We start from the raw sequence: 14,116 nt of genomic DNA, 5'->3' as shown, positions 1-14,116 counted from the left end.
CCCCCCCAAAAAAATATTCAATTATTTCCTTAAATATTAATAAGCTTTTTAATATTCAACTATAATTCTTATTTTTTTTTTGTTTTTTTTTTGGAAAAAAATTAATTAATTTATTTTTATTTTAAGTTAAAAATTATTTTATATGCCTATGATAAATGTGGTGAATCGTAGATATCATTAGCTGTATGCCTGTATGTCTGTATTTGTCAATTGTTTTTTAGAAAACTATTTATTTCAGTACATTGGTATGATTATGAACCATGGAACAATATAGAAACGAAACTCGATCAGCTGATTGGGGGGGGGTCTTGTTTACCTATGATCTGAAGTCTGAGCCTCCGAAAAACATGAAAATAAGCGATGATGATTCGGATAAAAAAGAATATTGGAAATTAAACGCCTTCTATGTCATCATGGACTCAATTATTTGCAGTATGAAAATACGATTTTCTGAATAAAGTTTATGCCTTGCTACTTCTGCTGATAGACTAATGCAATTTGATTATGAAGGAAGCTCATTCCTGGTTGAACATTATAAGGTAGGTTACATTTATACAAACCTTTTAGTATTTACTATTTACAATGTAAAACATTTCATAATAAAAAATAAAATGTATTTTCAGGATATATTAAACATTAACGAAAAAAATTTAAAAAGCGAAATGTTGGTGTTCAAAAATATTATTGGTGATAATATAAAGGACTTCAATTTTATAAAAGAAAATTTGAATAAAAAAGTGTTTCCAAATTTATATTTAATGGTACAAGTAGCCATTACTTTGCCGATTTCATCCGCCACATCAGAACGCTCTTTTTCAGCTATGAGGAGGATAAACACATATTTACGGTCCACAATGAACCAAGATCGGTTTAGTAACCTATCAATACTCCATATTGAAAAAGACATTGAGATTCCAATTGAACAAATATTAAAAATATTTATTGATAAAAATAAAAGAAAAATGAAACTTTGAATAAATAAATAGATTTTGTTGTTGTGTACTTGTGTTATTATATTTTTTGGTGAATTTTTAGGGGGTGTGGGGGCATCGCCCCCACGGGTTACTTTTCATATAATGTCAGGTGGGGGCTACAGCCCCCCCAACATTTTAGCCCTAGTTGCGCCACTGCGGCCTCGCCAGTCGTCGATGAGTTGTTTACTTGTACGAGTCGTGAAAATGTCAAATACCTAATATTTCATTCCAAATGTTTTCATTGTAGGTGCTGGGTAATTGCGTTCCAAAATTAGACAGAGAATGACTAGGTACCTACTTAATTAAAATTTATAAAAATGACAAATTTTATGAACTTCACAAGTATTCATTTTATTAAGTTTTATTGTTAAATGTATAAAATAAAAAGGAGTAAAATAATTTTAAAATTAATGGGTAAATTCTAATTATTTTAAAATTTGCTCGTGAATTTTTTACATAATGCATATTTTGAGTGCATAATTTAAAAATTTTAGAGCATGAATGCATGCTTATCTATACATTTTTTAGTGCATGAACTTACGAGCCTTGGTAATTACCATTTATGATATAATAAATGGTTGCTCTTAAAAGTATTTTTCAAGTTATTTTTACCATAAGAATTGTAATACGTTGCACACGCATCAGTAAAAAGGGTTAGAAGCATTGATGTAACTGAATAGTTTAAGTTTGCAGAACGCCCACATAGTCGTAATCTGATTTATGAACGTAAGCTGTAAAGGGTACTTTTAAAAAATAAACCCATTTGAAAGATTAGATTATAATTTTTTTTTAAAAGTTCCTTATTAATTTTTAAATATTTTCTCATGTATTTTATTTGAAAAAAATTGAAACTCATTCATCTGCTGTATCTTAGGGATCAAGTATTCGAGTGTACATCTCATCATTAAGTATATTCGCTGTAATGTATGTATTAAATTTAAATTCCTTGGAGGCACTCCAGACCACCTGCCAGAGTGTCAGCCTATATTTCTAACAATATTTTATTATATAAGTATTTATATTGCTATTGCCCATTAGTAATTTTTTTTCTCCTTGTGACTAGTAATGATCAAAACAAGACCAAAACCAAGACTAGCAAGACTCACTTAGTCTTGGTCTTGCCGTCTTGGGCATACACGTTAGTATTAATCTCGGTCTTTCAGGTTTTGCAGACTCAGTCTTGGTATTGTTCATGGTCTCGCGCAAGACTCTTACAAGACTTGTTATTTCCTAAAATGTATAAAAAAAAATTAAATATCTGTCTCAGTTGTGTGCCTGTGTGTATAAGTTTTTGGCCAAGACCTCTGAGATGAAACTTAAGTCAAATATAAATATATAGCAGGGGCGGAGTGGCTCAACAATTCTTACCGGGCAAACAGATATTTTCAGGCCACATAAATTTATTTCAGGCCATTTTTTTCCATTTAATTTCTTACCATTTATTGTCTTATTGCTAGATGTGTGCTTACCATTTTTTGATTGGGTGAAGTATGAAACAATTTAATAATATTGGTGGTTCACATATCACATTATTAATTTGTTTTCGTTGTTTTTACAGTCATCAAAAACAGCTAAATATTTTAAATATTAATTATTTTGATCACACCAGGACCAGGCCACTTCTTATATAAGCAAGCCAGGCTACCGGGCAAGGCACGCAAGGCCACATGCCACAAGGCAGCAACTTTAGATCACTTTATCAATTTTGAGAAAATGAAATATTAGTATTTTATTATGTAATAATAATTCCAATTATTTCTAATCTTTTTTTCAATAATTCGACATTTCCTCGAATACTGATCAAATTTAATAACTATAAAAATAATTTCTTATTATTTTCGTTATAAATATTAGTTAATTCAATCTAGTACTAGACTAATATGTTTTCGGGAAAAAAGAAAAATTGCAAGTCTTGTAGTGTTGGTCTTCGTCTTGGTCTCGCACTCTCGCCCCGCCTTAGCACCGTTGTTCTGACTTTATTATAACGTAATAGGTATGTTGTATGTATTACAATTTAATAATGGTCATTTTCGCCCCGAATAAATGTTTAATAGCCTCTAACTCTATGTCATGCCTACAAGCTTTAGTTTCCAACCCTTTCAACTCTCACCTTTCCCCTCTTGTTCTTTGTATTAAATCTCTTGTTTTCAACTCAATCAATCAAACTACATTATCCACTACCTTGGATTTCCAGTCACATTGGTTAAAGTAGTAACGAGGTAGCTGATAATTTGGCTAAATACACATCTCATCTAAATTATCCCTCTCATACGCATCTACCTGCACAGTCTGACTTTATCTCATTTTTAAAACGCTTCCTATATCTACTCTGGTCTTCCTATTGGTATAACTTACCGGCTAAGTTCGTTTCGAGATATAGACATACAATACCAGATATCATTAAAAATATTTGGTTTAACCACCTCAAATTACAAAGACCGCACATAGTTCAATTTAATCGTTTACTTATAAAGGATATTCCTTATTACCTAGCCACTCTTACAAGCTTGGTTTGAACAAAATGCCGCTTTGTACACAGTACACTTCATTCAAATGAGTCATGAGTGTATCTTGCTGTGACCTCCCTCATATTTTATTTAACTGTCCTGCTCTTTCGTTTAAACGACAAATTCTATTTGACACTTAAACCTCTTAATATTCCTCTCAATTTTTACTCTATTTTAAACACCAAATGTGAAACAGCCATAAAAATGATAATCATTTTTATACTGGAGGCTGAATATAATATTATAATATGTGATGAACTTATCTGTTGTTAATCTTAATTTCGAATTGTTTATTTATCTATTATATAATTGTTAGGTTATTATAGTTTTATACTAGTAACTTTAATAAAAAAATAAAAATAAAATAATGGTCATATCTTGATTTAAAATTGAAATATTGTAAAAAAGTCAAAGTAAAAACACAGTTGAAGTTCTAAACTTTTAACTTTGATTATAATTTATAGGTAAATTCACTTAAATAATAAATTTAGTAATACTAGGTTGGTTCTGTTAATTCACTGTGTTGCAGGTGCACTGGTGGGTCTGAGACATAAAATAAATAGTGCGCTGATGTCTTCTTAGAAGTTTAAGTTTTTAGTTTTAAAGTCTTAAACATGTCTAAGGTCAATGGTCATCCTATAATAAATAAAGTTAACAAAATAGACATATAACTTATATATAATATAGTTATTATGTTTATTATACTTTATTAATATGGTTAATAATAATCGAACAATATTTCTGTATTAGAAAACAATTAAAAATATATTTTGCTTTTTAATGTTTATTGATTATACCTAGGTAACGACTAACGAATAACGATACCTAGGCAACAACTATAAAGTATTAATTACAGGGATGAGATAGCGATAGACGAACAATCAAACAAAGACTACAAAAATGAAATAGAATACAATTTATAATTTTAAAATTATAACAAATTGTTTTTTAAACAATAAGTTTTAAAATGACAATACTGAATACATTTCTATATACCTTCATTTTTAATTGGTTAACATCCCGAAAGGCAAAGCCAACCTAATACGATTACCAACGACTAGAGTGCTTGCAGGATAATATATTAATATCAATAATATCCCACCGAGGCAACATACCTATATTATAATTGAAAATGTATTATTAGTTTTTGTGATATTGATAGTACATGCAGACATGCAGTTAAGTACATACAATATTACAATATAATAATAATAGTAAATAATAGTAATAATAATAATAATAATAATAATAATAATTTATATATCATAATAAATACCACGATTTAAGTATGATATTATCTTAAATCGTGGTAAATACTAAATACTAAACAATGGTTATAATAGTACTAATAAATAATAATAATAAATAATATTAGTAATTATAATAATGACGATTGACGAATAAAGTTTGGTTCATTGTCATAACCGCGGTAACCTAAATAATCAAATGTCCTTGAATTATGATGAAGATACCGAAAAAAAAAATTGTTTTATCTGACTTTTCTGACCTGTTTCCGTGATAGTGATCCAGCTCTTCTCTTGTAGTCTTGTGAACATTTTTTTGTGTTCTTAGCAAATTGCGACTAGACGGTAGATGCTGAGTGAAAGATATTCACGTAGAGCCCAGGATGTATATTGTGCAATAACCGTATGATGGAATGGCGGAAGAGGAGTTTGATAGGCAGTTGATGTGCGATGAACCTGAAGTGATACAAAAAGTCATCGACATTTCATCACAAATGTTGATCAGCTTGAGGAATCTTTGCGAGACTCGCGCAGAACTTACTCAACATGAAATTAGAACTCTAGAAGTAAGCACTTTTACCCTATTTATTTTTAATATGCATTTTGTTTATACATACATTCTCAATCTTCTTCTAGGGTAAATTAGTGAAGTTGTTTTCAGTGCAGTTGAATAATAGGCATAAAAATCCGGGGCGGTTTGATTGTCAAAAACTAAGAAACTCGCCATCCATAAATCAATGGCTAGAAGTTGTAGGACTTAGTACACTTTCTGTGCAAGTATGTATAGAACTCACTATTAATGATAAACAATTATTACTAAATTATTTACTTGTAATAATTATAATTTTTTAGAGAATATGTGAAAATATTAGCTCTATTGAAGCATTATTGTTAAAGTCTGAGAATGAATTGAAATCAATTCTTCCAGAATACTCTCTCAAAGATGAAGAACTTAGACGATTAACTAGAGCATCTTATAATTTGAAAAAATATAGTGGTATGTTTTATGTTTAACCATAATAATATTAGACACATTTTAAACTTAAACATATTTTTTAATAGTTTATATTATTTTATTTATTTTACATTTGGATTGTTATTATATACAGTTAATATTTACATATATCTAAATGTTAATATTATGTATCTGTGCTTAACTATATGAGAGATCAAGGTACTCAGGAGATCATTATTTGACTTAGAAAGAAATTTGCTTTTAGGTTATCAAACATATAGTTTGATGAATGATTAGACATTTGGTTTTAGATAATAAAAGTAGGTTTAAATAATTGAATTTTTCATTAAATTTAGAAGAAATTATGTTTTAATTCTTAAAAAGATTTTTCTAATGTTAAGCTTAATTTTAAATACAAATATTTGGGGATACGATCAATAAGTTTTGTAATATTTTACTTTTACAATTGTCTTTTTGATTTATCTCCGATACAACAAACAATATCACCAGCCAAAGTATAATTACAAAGATATATTATGGTTTAGGTTCATACTGGTTTGGTAGGTATTACTTAAATTTAATTCTTGTAATTTCCTATTATTATTAAAATGCAAATAATCATTAATTGGTATTTTAAAGAAAATCATCCAAAATTTTTAATTTTCAATAATTTTTTATTATACATTAATTTGTATAATATGTATGTTTGATAAAGTATTAGTATATATAGGTACAGATCCAGATCTGGAGAGGGGCCACACAATTTTTTACAACAAATACAATTACAATATTGGATTCACAGTCCTCAGATATGTATAATATATTATCATACCTATCTGTGATTTGAATAAAGTAGAATACAAATTGGGAAAATTATATGTTGGGGGGGGGGGCTGGGCCCCTAACTCCCTGGATCCATCTCTGAGTATATAATATGGTAGCTATGGTTATATATCATAAAATTGGTGCATACGAGTTGGCTAGGTATTACTCAAACTAAATTTGTTTCTTTTTCTACCATAAACAATGTTAGTTAATAAATAAAGTTTGTCTTTTGGGTTCTATCAATAGATGGGTTTCCCTCACCACGTGTTTCTCTCAATGTTATTTATTATTATTTTATAGGTCTATTATCATATTTACTTACCTATTGTGTCTGGAATACAGATATTGAAAGTTCTTCAATAAAAAAAAAAAAAAAAACAATAAGATTGATTGTTATTGTAAAGAATTGTTATTTTTTTTTGTTATAAGAAATATACGATCTATATTAAGGTAGCACAATAGGTATATGTGATAAGAGACTTGAAAATAATCTGGTAGACGTGATTAAGAAGTCACCCACTAGTGACTCTGAGCATGAGGAGTGATAGTAAAATGTTGAGGTACAAGAAATTAGGAGAGAGACGAGGTTAGGTGAATTTTTATTACAATAGATTTCTGCACCATCTCCTTTTCAGACAACATTGAGGATTATTAGGGAGCGTTAAGGTATTTAAGTTGCTAATTATTGGGTTATTATGATTTGTCAAGTGTGAGAAAATTCGCTTGTAAAAAAATATTTTAAAGAATTTAATTTAAAAAAATAGTTTATGGGAGACCATAATTATAAAAATTAATGAGTTATAGGAAAAAAACAAAATATAATAAAAATACTTTATAAGTATTTTGTAATTTAGTCTATTGTGTTTCACAACGTCAATATGCTTATATAATTAGTTTTTTTAGGTTTAATTAAGTTCTTTCATTTGGAGTTACATTGCTATTTGTTTAATCTACAAATATTAACTGTTAGTTGAGAGCAGAATTTGTAAATATTACTTAACATAAGATTTTTTAATATTTTTAATTTATAAGTTTTTGTTTATTTTATGTTGCTATTATCTAGCACAAAAAAATGCCTCTAGTTTATTTGATTTTGAAATATCAAAAATCATTAATTATTTTAAATAAAAATATTTTTCTAGTTTATTTCAACTGGTATTCCTTAGATAAAAGCTTTGTTTTTAGGTTTTGGAGGTCAGAAATGATTTTGGCAACATCTTACATCTTAACATCATACTGTAATAACTTCATAATGGTTATGTTTATTTCGATACTTTCAGTCCTTTCAGGGGAAATATTACCTAACTTAACCCATTTGATTCCTTCAGATCTGTCAATAGATATTTTTACAAGCTTACCTTACAAGCTCATTACTTAAAATTGAATATGTTAATCTTGAAGATATTGCTCCTAAGCTAGCTAATACATTAAAAATTAGATCTAATATAGTTTTTGAGCTTATCAACTTAAAATTACTGTTAAATTATAATCAGTAAATCTTAATCAACTACAATGCTGTATGGTGCATCTTTTGAGGCAATTCTTGGGTCAATTTTTAGACCAATTTGTATATTTTTTTCCCAATAAACAGTTGTCACAGTTATTGGTTTAACATAGCATCATGGTTCATTAATAGAAGGAATACTATGCATAAGTTATCTATTTCTGGAAAATAAAGAATATTTAGTTTGACGTTACTTAAAATTAAACTTCAGTGTCCACAAATATCTCACCATATATTAAAAGTTAAATTTATATTTTAAAAACATAAAAATTAAAAAAATTATCTGATTGCTAATTATTTTTTTTGTGTTTTAGAAACTATAAGGGTCGGAAGCAGAACTCGAGAAAAATGTAAAATTACATTGTATTGGGATTCTTGGTATCGTCAATATGAAGTTCGTTGTGAACAAGCTGGGCATTCTCCATCGTCTGTCCAAGGTCATTCTCCTTCTTCATCATGTCGCCCTAGAAATACTCATTTAAATCATTACACTCCACCTTTAACCCCTACTTTATTTAATCATAATCATAGTAAGTAAATAACAAATTATTTTAATAGTATAAAATGATAATTTCAGTGGTTCATAAATATTAAAGTTCATACTTTTCTTTTCTGAACTTATATATGATTTTTTGTAATCTGTAGTGATCCAATATCTGTTAATAATCGTTTATTCTTCTTGTTTATATCAATCACTTTAGATTTATTATTCTTTCATCGTTTTTATACAATTTGGATTTAGATATCTACTAAAATATTTGAATAGTTATAAATTATTCAAATCAGAAATAATTTTTGGTTCTCAGTAATTTTTAATAGTCACTCTTTCCCAGCTGCTAGCGAATGGACAGTAACACAGGGTATTCTTACAACTCTTCATGGAAACTAATCTAACTTTCAAACTTCAATTCTAATTTATTAAATGATTATTTTAAATATAAATGTTTATTATTAGGTTTTTGTATACAATTCATTCATTTTAATAGTAACTTTTTTTCTATTATCTCCTTGACTTACTTTCTTTTCAAAAGTCAGTGCTGGAAATTTTCAATGCATATGCTATGCCACTGACCCATGAATAACATTTATCGTAGGTTAGTTGTATAAATGTATGTGCAAATATTGAAATTCAAAAATATTTAAATATTTGTATTTTACCTAATTAAATTTTTACTTGCTTAGACTGATTTTTAATTGAATGATTTATTGTTTGTACAATAGAACCTCATTATCCGGACCCCATTAGACCTGACTGTACTTAATCCGGGCAGCCATTTAATAACACATAAACCCGTTGTTTGACCTGCAGACTAAAATAAATATGAAAACAAGTTCCACAAATTTCTCTAAATGCATGTTATCTCTATTATTTTTACAAAATACCAATTATGTTTTGTCAATCATGTTATTCAATTTTTATATAATACATATACTTAAATTTAAAATATATACACAGTTTTCGCTTAATCTGATGTACAATTATTATATAATTAATATAAACTAGCAATATTTTATTTACAGGAACCACTGATAGTCCTATTTCTAAATTAACATCACCAAAAAGTCGACGGAATTTAAATCCTGATGTAGTTTTTTCTAATGGATTAACAACGCCTCAATCTCCAAAACCTTTAGTTCCTGATATTTGTGTTAAAACTGGTCACAATTTTTCAAATTTACTGCCTATGCTTGGTTATTGTGAACAATGTTCTGTACGAGTATTTGTGGGTATGTTTTTTTTAAATTCTGCAACAAATTTATTTTAATTTTTGTATATTATATAAATATTGTAGGTGTTAAGTGTAAAATTTGTAAATTTCGATATCATAAGGGCTGTTTGTCAAAAGTTCCATTACATTGTACGAAGAATGCTGCAACAGATGATAATGACTCAACTCTTGATGGTAAATTAAATTTTGCTAAACAAATTTATGTATGTTCTACAATATTTTTTTGTTGTACAGAGCTAATTAGTTCATCAGCTAATCATTCGCCTAATTTTAATCGCCCTACTTCACACAAGACTTCTTCTTCATTATTATCAAAGAGAAAAACTAGAATACCATCTATCAATTCAATACCAGTTTCTGTAAGTAGAAATAATGTGTATAGAATTGTATATATTAATTAAATTTAGACAACTATATGTTAAAAAAAATTGAAGTATCAGTCTACCATTGTTCAAATGTACATTTTTTGTTTCTGATTTTGTTTTTAGTCTAAAAGTGGTGGAGCTGAATCAAGTTCCGCCCCATCTAGTACAAATAGTTCAACACCTTCAAGTCCTGCTCTAGTCAATACCAGACAAACACATATTTCTTCTTTACCAACACCAGCTATTACTCATGAACAATTCAACTATCCCGACACCCCCATTTATTCACAAGAATTACAGGTACTTATACAATTTGTGTCATGTATTTTTATTAATAGTTTATTTTATTATAATAGTAATTAATATACATTGTTATAATTATTTATTTTAGAAAAATCAATGTAGATTTATTGAATCAAGGTGTGGGAGTACAGATTCAGAACAAACATCAATTAGAATGGATTCTTCCGAAGCTCAAAATTGGGATACCGATGAAATGGAAACAAGAGGTTGGCCAAGACAAAATAGCGTGAGTTAATTTTTTCCAAAACATTATTTATTAATGATCATTGCTGTTTGCAGACTTAAAAAGGTTATTTAAAAGTTTAGTTTATAATTTTTTTATTTTCTTTTATACATTTTCAAATTGAGTATTTTTTGTAGCTGTGCATTTAAGTTGTATACATTTAAAACAAAGGATGACAGAAGAATAGTTATCACCTTTTGCTTATTATTAAAGACTAAAAATAAAAATAACTTAATAAAAAATGCATACTTCCTTATCAGGATTTATGCTTTAAATATTTTCTTAAAAATAATTTATGTATTTTTATTTCATATCGAATAGTTTGATCAAATAGAATTTAACATTGTTTTGCTCCTGAGAATGTTTAAAAAATGTTTTAAATGTTGTAGCTATCTCTTCAAGAATGGGACATACCTTGGGATGAATTAAACATGTGTGACAAATTAGGAGAAGGCCATTTTGGTACTGTATACAGTGGAAATTGGCATGGACCAGTTGCTATCAAAGTAATAAATATGGACTACTTAGATTATGAAAAAACTTTAGAAGCATTTAAAGCTGAAGTAAGTATTTGAAACATATTTTATGTTAGGTTGAAGTAACACAGAAACTGTTTTAGGTGGCAACCTTTCGTAAAACTCGTCATGAAAATCTTATTTTATTTATGGGTGCCTGTATGAAGCTTCCTAGATTAGCCATTGTAACAAGTCTTGCAAATGGTATGACATTATACAGACATATACATGTGCTCAAAGATAAATTTAATATGAGTCGCACCACAATGGTTGCTCAACAAATATCACAGGCAAGCTGTTTTTATGTAGTTAATTTCTTTAATTAAACTAACAATTATTAAATTTTTTTTTCCATAGGGTATGGGATATTTACATGCGAAAGGTATTATACATAAAGACCTTAGAAGTAAAAATATATTCTTAGAAAATGGGAAAGTCATAATAACTGATTTTGGCTTATTCAGTGTAACTAGATTATGTTTTCGAAACCGGTAATTATAAATAATTAAAAAGTGGAAATAAATGTCTACTAATTAAATTATTATAGGACCCAAGATGGTCTCATTGTGCCACCAGGCTGGTTATGCTATTTGGCACCAGAATTAGTTCGTAATTTGCGTGTTCACCAAAGACCCGAGGAAGAAGATTTACCATTTAGTAAAGCTTCAGATGTTTATGCTTTTGGGTAATTACAAATTTATTTTACTTTTAATAAAGAATCACAATTAATTAAATAATGTTAAGTTAAATAGCAATTCTACTTATATCAACATAATAATAACAGATTCAGCTAATACTTACTTAATACATAATTATTTAGTAGTAAATTCATTTTTGAAAAAAAATATATTATGCAGTGAACTCGTGATATAACGAGTTTCAAGGAACTGAGAATAAAGTTTGGTGTATGGAATCTTTATATCAAAAGCCTAAGTCAACAAAATTTGTTTTAACAAGATTTAATAAAAAATTCAAATTTTAAGGACATGAATATTAGTCTTGTCGCATAATAATAGCCAAAAAAACTCATAATTGTGAGGTCTTCACCCATGAAAACTTTGTTGTATAGAGGGGACCAAGATACATTTAATATTTCGTTATACAAATATATCAAGAGATTTTCAAGGGAACGACAGTTTTAATTGTTATATTGAGATTTTTATTATTTCAATAATTTGTTATATATATATATTATTATATAAATATTCAATAATTTACCTCTAGTTAATTGTATACTATATCCATTACATTTACTTGTATTATAAAATGTGTTTATATAATAGAACCGTTTGGTATGAGTTGTTATGTGGTGAATGGCCGTTCAAATCAGCCAGTCCAGAAGTTATTATTTGGAACATTGGGCGTGGTATGAAACAAAGATTAGCCAATTTAGAAGCATCTGGTGATGTCAAAGTAAAGATTATTATTCAAATTTAGATTATGATATTATTGCTTACATTATTTATTAATATATAAAAATTGTAGGATATATTGATGACTTGTTGGTCGTTTAACCCTGAAAAAAGACCAGATTTTGCTCAAATGCTTAAGACACTTGAACGATTGCCACGTAAACGTTTAGCTCGTAGTCCATCACATCCAATTCATTTATCGAGATCAGCAGAATCCATATTTTAAGAAATAGTTTAACAGTATTATAACGTGGCTATACCAATGACTTTACTTATTTATATGGTATAATAATTATTTGTAATAAAACAACTTACAGAGCTCAGTTATACAGGTAATCTTGATTAAAGCGCTTTATGTAATGCAATTATGTATTTTCCATTATTATTATTATTATTATTATTATTATTATTTTAATTATTATAATTATTATTATTATTATTATATTTGTTAATTGTGTATTATAGTTCTATTGTTATCTATTTATGGACTGTTTGTATAGTATATTCTGTTTATATTGTGTTGGCAGTCAAATTTATTTAAATTCATGTAAATGTGATACATACACATATTATACAAAAAAAATTAATGATATAAAACAGTAATTACTATTATCCATCTAGTAAAAATCAAATTAAGTAATTTGTCTTCAATTTATTTAAGAAGCACTAATAAAAATAAAAATATTAATTTAATATTTTTGAAAAGCTGTTTGCACTATTTAAAAAATATGCTTTAAACTATAATTATAAAATAATATGTACAACTATCAAACAATTGATTATTTAATTTATTTTTAATGTATTATTTATTTTAGAAACAAAAATATGCATGATAATATTCAATTTTGTTACCATGATTAAAATCAATTATTATGCTTGAATACATTTTTTATAATTTTGCAAATCACAAATATAATATACTTCTAGAAGGCAATATCCTAGTATACTCACTCAAGTGTAAATATACTTTACTCAATTACTCAAATGCTGTAATAGTTTTTGCATACTCAAATCTTAACATTATTTTTTTTATTGAGAACATAATATTAATTTAAAATGTATGGCTGATAAAATTTCATACATATTTTGGGAGATGTGGATGAAGTCATTTTTGACTGGTACCATTTTCAAGAGGATTGTATTATTTGAGATGATAATTGATTACTTTAAAATTCAAAGTAATTTTAATTTGTATGGCAAAATTAATGTTATTGTTTATAATAATATTAGTTGAATGTACCAATCTTTTAATTGTCAACTATGAAGTAACCAAAGATTATAATACACGTACAAATTATTGAATAAAAGCTGCAAATAGTTAATACAATTTATATTTGTAAACATGTACATGTTTTTGTCTAGTTTCAATTTGTATAACCATAAAAAATTGTTAACATGAATTTAAATGATAATAAGTATCATATGTATTACATGTATAATGTTTACAGGGATTGAAATTTGTTAAAGGCAGTTGCACACATGCTCCCTTCCCCTACCAACAGTGGCGCACAGAGGTATTTTGAGAGCACATGCAAATAACAAGTTACCCACCCACCCCC

At 27.5% G+C, this 14,116-nt stretch overlaps 2 protein-coding genes across 2 annotated transcripts; both read left to right on the top strand.

Moving 5' to 3' along the window:
* The first annotated feature begins 104 nt into the window (after nt 1-104).
* Nucleotides 105-1,148, top strand: LOC111029402 (52 kDa repressor of the inhibitor of the protein kinase-like). The gene is made up of 2 exons (XM_022308387.1): nt 105-539; nt 624-1,148. Exons 1-2 carry the CDS (start codon nt 492-494, stop codon nt 972-974), a joined length of 399 nt encoding a protein of 132 aa, XP_022164079.1. The 5' UTR covers nt 105-491; the 3' UTR covers nt 975-1,148.
* Nucleotides 1,149-5,138: 3,990 nt separating this feature from the next.
* Nucleotides 5,139-13,164, top strand: LOC111029400 (kinase suppressor of Ras 1). The gene is made up of 15 exons (XM_022308385.1): nt 5,139-5,291; nt 5,362-5,502; nt 5,578-5,722; nt 8,324-8,539; nt 9,531-9,737; nt 9,803-9,913; nt 9,974-10,098; nt 10,228-10,404; nt 10,496-10,633; nt 11,020-11,193; nt 11,250-11,435; nt 11,503-11,636; nt 11,693-11,830; nt 12,429-12,558; nt 12,631-13,164. The coding sequence occupies exons 1-15, from the start codon at nt 5,139-5,141 to the stop codon at nt 12,781-12,783; spliced, it is 2,328 nt and encodes a 775-aa protein (XP_022164077.1). The 3' UTR covers nt 12,784-13,164.
* Nucleotides 13,165-14,116: the final 952 nt, after the last annotated feature.

The sequence above is a fragment of the Myzus persicae genome, unplaced genomic scaffold, assembly GCF_001856785.1.
Source record: "Myzus persicae strain clone G006 unplaced genomic scaffold, MPER_G0061.0, whole genome shotgun sequence".
NCBI lineage: Eukaryota > Metazoa > Arthropoda > Insecta > Hemiptera > Aphididae > Myzus > Myzus persicae.
This window is presented reverse-complemented; position numbering and strand designations above follow the sequence as displayed.

Coding starts and splice junctions, on each gene's coding strand:
- LOC111029402 (XM_022308387.1), top strand. CDS start 492: ATGCAATTTGATTATGAAGGAAGCTCATTCCTGGTTGAACATTATAAG. Junction 540..623: donor TCCTGGTTGAACATTATAAG/GTAGGTTACATT, acceptor ATGTATTTTCAG/GATATATTAAACATTAACGA.
- LOC111029400 (XM_022308385.1), top strand. CDS start 5,139: ATGGCGGAAGAGGAGTTTGATAGGCAGTTGATGTGCGATGAACCTGAA. Junction 5,723..8,323: donor TAATTTGAAAAAATATAGTG/GTATGTTTTATG, acceptor TTTGTGTTTTAG/AAACTATAAGGGTCGGAAGC. Junction 8,540..9,530: donor TTTATTTAATCATAATCATA/GTAAGTAAATAA, acceptor TTTTATTTACAG/GAACCACTGATAGTCCTATT.